This window comes from Balaenoptera musculus, chromosome 3 (genome assembly GCF_009873245.2).
Source record: "Balaenoptera musculus isolate JJ_BM4_2016_0621 chromosome 3, mBalMus1.pri.v3, whole genome shotgun sequence".
Lineage (NCBI taxonomy): Eukaryota > Metazoa > Chordata > Mammalia > Artiodactyla > Balaenopteridae > Balaenoptera > Balaenoptera musculus.
Genome location: NC_045787.1, coordinates 155,326,156 through 155,335,588, shown reverse-complemented (window position 1 = coordinate 155,335,588; position 9,433 = coordinate 155,326,156). Strand labels below are relative to the sequence as shown.

Sequence of the window (9,433 nt, the reverse complement as noted above, 5' to 3'; positions counted from 1 at the left end):
CCTTTATTCCCATCTTGCCCCTAGTTCTTCATGACCTGTTTTTTTTTTTTTTTGATTCCATATATATGTGTCGGCATGCGGTATTTGTTTTTCTCTTTCTGTCTTAACTTCACTCTGTATGACAGACTCTAGGTCCATCCACCTCACTACAAATAACTCAATTTCGTTTCTTTTTATGGCTGAGTAATATTCCATTGTACATATGTGCTACATCTTCTTTGTCCATTCATCTGTCGATGGACACTTAGGTTGCTTCCAAGTCCTGGCTATTGTAAATAGAGCTGCAATGAACATTGTGGTACATGACTCTTTTTGAATTATGGTTTTCTCAGGGTATATGCCCAGTAGTTGGATTGCTGGGTCGTATGGTAGTTCTATTTTTAGTTTTTGAAGGAACCTCTATACTGTTCTCCATAGTGGCTGTATCAATTTACATTCGCACCAACAGTGTATGAGGGTTCCCTTTTCTCCACACCCTCTCCAGCATTTATTGTTTGTAGATTTTTTGATGATGGCCATTCTGACTGGTGTGAAATGATATCGCATTGTAGTTTTGATTTGCATTTCCCTGATGATTAGCGATGTTGAACATCCTCTCATGTGTTTGTTGGCAATCTGTTAATCTTCTTTGGAGAAATGTCTATTTAGGTCTTCTGCCCATTTTTGGATTGGGTTGTTTGTTTTTTGATATTGAGCTGCATGAGCTGCTTGTAAATTTTGGAGATTAATCTTTTGTCAGTTGCCTCATTTACAATTTTTTTCTCCCATTCTGAGGGTTGTCTTTTTGTCTTGTTTATGGTTTCCTTTGCTGTGCAAAAACTTTTAAGTTTCATTAGGTCCCATTTGTTTATTTTTGTTTTTATTTCCATTTCTCTAGGAAGTATGTCAAAAAGGATCTTGCTGTGATTTATGTCATAGAGTGTTCTGCCTAAGTTTTCCTCTAAGAGTTTTATAGTGTCTGGCCTTAAATTTAGTCTTAAATCCATTTTGAATTTATTTTTGTGTACGGTGTTGAGTGTTCTATTTTCATTCTTTTACATGTAGCTGTCCAGTTTCCCCAGTACCACTTATTGAAGAGGCTGTCTTTTCTCCATTGTATATTCTTGCCTCCTTTATCAAAGATAAGGTGATCATATGTGCGTGGGTATATCACTGGGCTTTCTATCCTGTTTCATTGATCTATATTTCTGTTTTTGTGCCAGTACCATACTGTCTTGATTACTGTAGTTTTGTAATATAGTCTGAAGCCAGGGAGCCTGATTCCTCCAGCTCTGTTTTTCTTTCTCAAGATTGTTCGATGATTCAGGGTGTTTTTTGTTTCCATACAAATTGTGAAATTTTTTGTTCTAATTCTGTGAAAAATGCCATTCATAATTTGATAGAGATTGCATTGAATCTGTAGATTGCTTTGGTCAGTATAGTCATTTTCACAATATTGATTCTTCCAATCCAACAACATGGTGTATCTCTCCATCTGTTTTTGTCATCTTTGACTTCTTTCATCAGTATCTTATAGTTTTCTGAGTACAGGTCTTTTGCCTCCTTAGGTAGATTTATTCCTAGGTATTTTATTCTTTTGTTGCAATGGTAAATGGGATTGTTTCCTTAATTTCTCTTTCTGATATTTCATTGTTAGTGTATAGGAATGCAAGAGATTTCTGTGCATGAATTTTGTATCCTGAAAATTTACCAGATTCATTGATTAGCTCTAGTAGTTTTCTGGTGGCATCTTTAGGATTTTCTGTGCATAGTGTCATGTCATCTGCAAACAGTGACAGCTTTACTTCTTCTTTTCCAATTTGGATTCCTTTTATTTATGTTTCTTCTCTGATTGCTGTGGCTAAAACTTCCAAAACTATGTTGAATAATAGTGGTGAGAGTGGACAACCTTGTCTTGTTCCTGATCTTAGAGTAAGTGGTTTCAGTTTTTCACCACTGAGAATGACGTTGGCTGTGGGTTTGTCATATATGGCCGTTATTATGTTGAGGTAAGTTCCCTCTATGCCTACTTTCTGGAGGGTTTTTATTATAAATGGGTGTTGAATTTTGTCAAAAGATTTTTATGCATCCATTGAGATTATCATATGGTGTTTCTCCTTCAATTTGTTAATATGGTGTATCACATTGATTGATTTGCATGTATTGAAGAATCCTTGCATTCCTGGGATAAACCCCACTTGATCATGATGTATGATCCTTTTAATGTGCTGCTGGATTCAGTTTGCTAGTGTTTTGTTGAGGATTTTTGCATCTATGTTCATCAGTGATATTGGTCTGTAATTTTCTTTTTTTGTGACATCTTTGTCTGGTTTTGGTATCAGGGTGATGGTGGCCCTGTAGAATGAGTTTGGGAGTGTTCTTCCCTCTGTTATATTTTGGAAGAGTTTAGGAAGGATAGGTATTAGCTCTTCTCTAAATGTTTGATAGAATTCACCTGTGAAGCCATCTGGTCCTGGGCTTTTATTTGTTGGAAGATTTTTTATCACAGTTTCAATTTCAGTGCTTGTGATTGGTCTGTTTATATTTTCTATTTCTTCCTTGTTTAGCCTCGGAAGATTGAGCTTTTCTAAGAATTTGTCCATTTCTTCCAGGTTGTCCATTTTATTGGCATGTACTTGCTTGTAGTAATCTCTCACGATCCTTTGTTCTTCTGCAGTGTCAGTTGTTACTTCTCCTTTTTCAGTACTAATTCTATTGATTTGAGTCTTCTCCCTTTTTTTCTTGATGAGTCTGGTTAATGGTTTATCAATTTTCTGTATCTTCTCAAAGAACCAACTGTTAGTTTATTGATCTTTGCTATTGTTTCCTTCATTTCTTTTTCATTTATTTCTGCTCTGATCTTTATGATTTCTTTCCTTCTGCTAACTTTGGGGGTTTTTTGTTCTTCTTTCTCTAATTGCTTTAGGTGTAATGTTAGGTTGTTTATTTGAGATGTTCCTTGTTTCTTGCAGTAGGATTGTATTGCTATAAACTTCTCTCTTAGAACTGCTTTTGCTGCATTCCATAGGTTTTGGGTCGTCGTGTTTTCATTGTCATTTGTTTCTAGGTATTATTTGATTTCCTCTTTATTTTCTTCAGTGATCTCTTGGTTATTTAGTAATATATGTTTAGCCTCCATGTGTTTGTATTTTTTACAGATTTTTTCCTGTAATTGATATCTAGTCTCATAGCATTGTGGTCGGAAATGATACTTGATACAATTTTCTTAAATTTACCAAGGCTTGATTTGTGCCCCAACATATGATTTATCCTGGAGAATGTTCTATGAACACTAGAGAAGATAGTGTATTCTGTTGTTTTTGGATGGAATGTCCTATAAATATTAATTAAATCCATCTTGTCTAATGTGTCATTTAAAGCTTGTGTTTCCTTATTTCTTTTCATTTTGGATGATCTGTCCATTGGTGAAAGTGGGGTGTTAAAGTCCTAGTATTATTGTGTTACTGTCGATTTCCCTTTCTATGTCTGTTAGCATTTGCCTTATGTATTGAGGTGCTCCTATGTTGGGTGCATAAATATTTACAACTGTAATATCTTCTTCTTGGATTGATCCTTTGATCATTATGCAGTGTCCTTCTTTGTTTCTTATAACAGTCTTTATTTTAACGTCTATTTTGTCTGAAATGATAATTGCTACTCCAGCTTTCTTTTGATTTCCATTTGTATGGAATATCTTTTTCCATCCCATCACTTTCAGTCTGTATGTGTCCCTAGGTCTGAAGTGGGTCTCTTGTAGACAGCATATATACAGGTCTTGTTTCTGTATCCATTCAACCTGCCTGTGTCTTTTGGTTGGAGCATTTAATCCATTTACTTTTAAGGTAATTATCACTATATATGTTCCTATTACCATTTTCTTAATTGTTTTGAGTTTGTTTTTGTAGGTCTTTTCCTTCTCTTGTCTTTTCTGCTTAGAGAAGTTCCTTTAGCATTTGTTGTAAAGCTGGTTTGGTGGTGCTGAATTCTTTTAGCTTTTGCTTGCCTGTAAAGATTTTAATTTCTCCATCATATCTGACTGGGATCCTTGCTGGGTAGAATAATTTCGGTTGTAGGTTTTTCCCTTTCATCACTTTAAATATGTCTTGCCACTCCCTTCTGGCTTGCAGAGTTTCTGCCGAAAGATGAGCTGTTAGCCTTATGGGGATTCCCTTGTATGTTATTTGTTGCTTTTCCCTTGCTGCTTTTAATATTCTTTCTTTGTATTTAATTTTTGATAATTTGATTAATATCTGTCTTGTGGTGTTTTTCCTTGTATTTATCCTGTATGGGACTCTCTGTGCTTCCTGGACTTGATTGATTATTTCCTTTCCCATATTAGGGAAGTTTTCAACTATAAATCTTCTAATATTTTCTCAGACCCTTTCTTTTTCTCTTCTTCGTCTGGGACCCCTATAATTCGAAAGTTGGTGCATTTAATGTTGTCCCAGAGGTCTCTGAAACTGTCCTTAACTCTTTTCATTCTTTTTTCTTTATTATGCTCTGCAGTAGTTATTTCCACTATTTTATCTTCCAGGTCACTTATCCGTTCTTCTGCCTCAGTTATTCTGCTATTGCTTCCTTCTAGAGAATTTTCAATTTCATTTATTGTGTTGTTCATCATTGTTTGTTTGCTCTTCAGTTCTTCTAGGTCCTTGTTAAACATTTCTTGTATTTTCTCCATCCTATTTCCAAGACTTTGGATCATCTTTATTATTATTACTATGAAATCTTTTTCAGGTAGACTGTTTATTTCCTGCTTCATTTGTTTGGTCTGGTGTGTTTTTACCTTGCTCCTTCACCTGCTGTATATTTCTCTGTCTTCTCATTTTGTTTAGCTCACTGTGTTTGGGGTCTCCTTTTCACAGGCTGCAGGTTCATAGTTCTCATTGTTTATGGTATCTGCCCCCAGTGGGTAAAGTTGGTACAGTGGTATGTATAAGCTTCTGGGTGGAGGGGAATGGTGCCTGTGTTCTGGTGGGTGGGGCTGGATCTTGTCCTTCTGGTGAGAAGGGTCAAGTCTGGTGGTGTGTTTTGCGGTGTCTGTGAACTTAATATGATTTTAGGCAACCTCTGTGCTAACGAGTGGGGTTGTGTTCCTGTCTTGCTAGTTGTTTGGCATGGAGAGTCCAGCACTGGAGCTTGCTGGCTGTTGGGTGGAGCTGCGTCTTAGCATTTAGCTGGAGATTTCTGGCAGAGCTCTCGACGATTGATATTACTTGGGCCTGCAAGGTGTCTGGTGGTCCAATGTCCTGAAGTCAGCTCTCCCACCTCGGAGGCTCAGGCCTTACACCAGGCTGGAGCACCAAGACCCTGTTAGCAGACGTCCCTGGTGGTGCAGGGGTAAAGAATCCACCTACCATTGCAGGGGACACAGATTCAATCCCTGGTCTGTGAAGATCTCACATGCCACATAGCAACTAAGCCCGTGTGCCACAACTACTGAGCCTGCACTCTAGAGCCTGCAAGCCACAACTACTGAAGCCCATGCGTCTAGAGCCCATGCTCTGCAACAAGGAGAAGCCACCACAATGAGAAGCCCGTGTGCACCACAATGAAGTTTAGCCCCTGCTCGCCACAACTAGATATAGCCCGCACACAGCAGCGAAGACCCAATGCAGCTAAAAATAAAATAAATAAATAAATAAAGTAAAAAAAAAAAAAAGACCCTGTGAACCACATGGCTCAGAAGAAAAGGGAGGAAAAAAGAAAAAAAAGATAATAATTATTAAAAAGTAAAATAATAATAATAATAAAAAGAGAGCATCCAAACCAATAAACAAATCCACGAATGATAACAAGCACTAAAAACTATACTAAGAGAAACATAAAAATCAGAAACAAATTAGTTGCAGACAGCAAACCCTAAGTCTACAGTAGCTCCCAAAGTCCACCACCTCAATTTTGGGATGATTCATTGTCTATTCAGTTATTCCACAGGTGCAGGGTATATCAAGTTGATTGTGTGGATTTAATCCACTGCTCTTGAGGCTTCACGGAGAAATTTCCCTTTCTCTTCTTTGTTTGCACAGCTCCTGGGGTTCAGCTTTGGTTTTGGCCCCACCTCTGCATGAAGGTGGCCCTCAGGCATCTGTTCCCCTTCCAGACAGGAGGAGGTTAAAGCAGTGGCTGATTAGGGCACTGTTGTTCACTCAGGTGGGGGGGAGGGAGGGGTACTGTAATCATACTTGGAATGAAGAGTGAGCCTGGGGTGGCAGAGACCGGCGTGACATTGCAACAGCCTGAGGTGTGCTGTGTTTTCTTCCAGGGAAGTTGTTCTTGGATCACAGGACCCTGACAGGCTGCATAGGCTCCCAGGGGGAGGTGTGGATAGTGATCTGTGCTTGCACATAGGATTCTTGGTGACAGCAGCAGCAGCGTTAGAGTTTCATGACTGTCTCTGGGGTCCGAGCTGATAGCTGTGGCTCGCACCCATCTATGGAGCTCTTTTAGCTGGTGTTCTGAATCCCCTCTCCTCGCACACCCTGCAACAATGGTCTCTTGCCTCGTAGGTAGTTCCAGACTTTTTCCTGGACTCCCTCCTGGCTAGCTGTGGTGCAGTAGCCCCCTCAGGCTGTCTTCACGCAGCCAACCCCAGTTCTATCCGTGGAGTATGATGTCCAAAGCCTGAGCCTCAGCTCCCAGCTCTGACCCTCCCTGGCAGGTGAGCAGACAAGCCTCTCAGGCTGGTGAGTGCTGGCCGGCACCAGTCCTCTGTGTGGGAATCTCTCTGCTTTGCCCTCTGCACTGCTGTTGCTGCGCTCTCCTCCGTGGCTCTGAAGATTCCCCCCTGCCCATCCCCTCTGTCCACCAGTGAAGGAGTTTCCTAGTGTGTGGAAACTTTTCCTCCTTCACAGCTCCCTCTCAGAGGTGCAGGTCCCATCCCTATTCTTTTGTCTCTGTTTTTTCTTTTGCCCTACCCAGGTACATGGAGACTTTCTTGCCTTTGGGAAGTCTGAGGTCTTCTGCCAGCATTCAGTAGGTGCTCTGCAGGAGTTGCTCCACATGTAGATGTATTTTTGATGTGTTTGTGGGAAGGAAGGTGATCTCCACGTCTTACTCCTCCACCATGTTGAAGGTACCCCCTTTGCCAGGAGTCTTCTAAGAGCACCCTCTACATCCTTGTTTCTCAGGGTATAGATGAAGGGATTGAGGGTGGGTGTGATTTGGAATAGAAGAGGGAGATAAATTTGTCCTGCTCCTGGGAGTAGCTGGAAGGAGGTTGCAAGTACAAGTAGATGGCAGGTAGGTAGATGAGGGAGACCACCACCAGGTGGGAAGAACAGGTCCCAAATGCCTTGTGCCATCCCTTGGAGGACTGGATCATGAGCACTGCACGAGCAATGAAGCCATAGGAGAGAAGGATGAGAGCTAGGGGGACCAGCACAAAGAAGGTCACCAGCACAGCCAGTGTGGTGTCATTCACAGCTGTGTCAGCACACGCTAGCTTGATCTTGGCTGGCACCTCACAGAAGAAGTTGTTTAGCACCTTTTGCCCACAGAAAGGCAACTGTACTCTCAGGACTACCTAAACAAGGGAGTTGCCAAAGCCACTGAGCCAGGCCACAACCACAAGCTGCTGGCAGAGAGGGCAGTGCATGATAATGGTGTATCAGAGGGGCTCACAGATGGCCACGTAGCAGTCCAGAGCCATGGGTGCTAGTGCATCCCAACTAGTGGAAAATTGCATACTGTACAGTGCAGCCACTGTAGCTGATGGTCTTGCTGGAGCTGCCCATGTTGACCAGCATCTGAGGGACCTTGGTGGTGGTATAGCAGAGGTCCAGGAAGGAGAGGTGGCTGAGGAAGATTTACATGGGGCTGTGGAGCTGGGGATCCAGCTGGGACACCAGGATGATGGAAATGTTCCCCAACATGGACAGAACATAGGACACCAGAAGGACCACAAAGAAAGGAAGTCCCAGACATGGCCTATCAGAAACACCCAGAAGGATGAAGTCCTTAGGGGGGTCCCCCAAAAAGCTTTGGTTGTCACTTCTCATGCTGAGGCATTTTCTGGCACCTGTGATGAATTGAGAAAGTTGGGATGAATAAAATCTAAGAAGCAAAATTAACTGTCTTTCTCATGCCAGTGCCTGTGCTTTCTTATACAGGTTCCACCATGTCTGATCTTCCTTACCTCTGTAAAGACACTGAAATATGGAGGAAATTAGAACCAAGAGTCAGACAGTTGCATGCATGTCTTGCTCTCCTTCCTACTCTGTGACCCTCTCTGAACTTCAATTTCTGCATCTGTAACATGGGGAAAAAATACCTGCTTCAACTACATTCTTGGGGATGATAAAGGGCCATTAGGTTTGGGAAAGCATGTCGTAAGAGCAATTTTCTTCCAATTTGGTCAAAATCTGCCATAGCTCCCATCACTATTAGAAGGTTTGAATTCTCTCTACAAACTCATTAACCAGGCATTGATCGCTTTCTTAGGCTTTCTTGTCTGACTTTTTTGAAGTGGTGGCAGGAGGGAGGTGAAAGGTGGCATAAAGCAAGAGTAAGGGCTTTGCGTCGGTGGGAAGGTAAATTGGTACAACCATCGTGGAGAACAGTATAGAGGTTCCTTAAAAAACTAAAAATAGAGCTACCATATGATCCTGCAATCCCACTCCTGGGCATATAACCAGAGAAAACTACAATTTGAAAAGATACATGCCCCGCAATGTTCATTGCAGCACTATTTACAATAGCCAGAACATGGAAGCAACCTAAATGTCCATCAACAGATGAATGGATAAAGAAGATGTGGTGCATATATACAATGAAATATTACTCGGCCACAAAAAAGAATGAAATAATGTTACTTGCAGCAACATGGATGGACCTAGAGATTATCATACTGAGTGAAATAAGCCAGACAGAGAAAGACAAATATCATACTATATTGCTTATATGTGGAATCTAAAAAAGTGATACAAATGAACTTATTTACAAAACAGAAATAGAGTCACAGATGTAGAAAACAAACTTATGGTTACCAGGGAGGAAAGTGGGGGGTTGGAGGGAGGAATAAATTGGGAGATTGGGATTGACATATTACTGTATATATAATAGATAACTAATAAAGACTTACTGTATAACACAGGGAACTCTTCTCAGTACTCTGTAATGACCTATATGGGAAAAGAATGTAAAAAAGAGTGGATATATGTATATGTACAATTGATTCACTTTGCTGTACAGCAGAAACTAACACAACATTTTAAATCAAATATACTCCAATAAAAATTAAAAAAAAAAAGTAAGGGCTTTGTAAATAGCTAAGGGGTTTATTGATATGAACACATCCTACTCACCACCTAAGGTTTATATTGCCTCCCTGGCTCTCCATGCTGGTCTCTCTCTCCATGACTGCTCGTACATGGACAGCACTATCATTCACTTTGGCAGTAAAAAAAAAAAAACAAAAAAAAACACAGTCCAAAATCCTGAGTGGAGGAGCTAA

General features: G+C 40.6%; 1 protein-coding gene across 1 annotated transcript; it reads right to left on the bottom strand.

The window, feature by feature from the left end:
• Nucleotides 1–6,260: 6,260 nt before the first annotated feature.
• Nucleotides 6,261–7,979, bottom strand: LOC118892588 (olfactory receptor 2B11). The gene is given in 4 exon segments (XM_036847335.1): nt 6,261–6,334; nt 7,037–7,144; nt 7,147–7,637; nt 7,639–7,979. Coding segments are annotated over 4 exon segments (1,014 nt in total).
• Nucleotides 7,980–9,433: the final 1,454 nt, after the last annotated feature.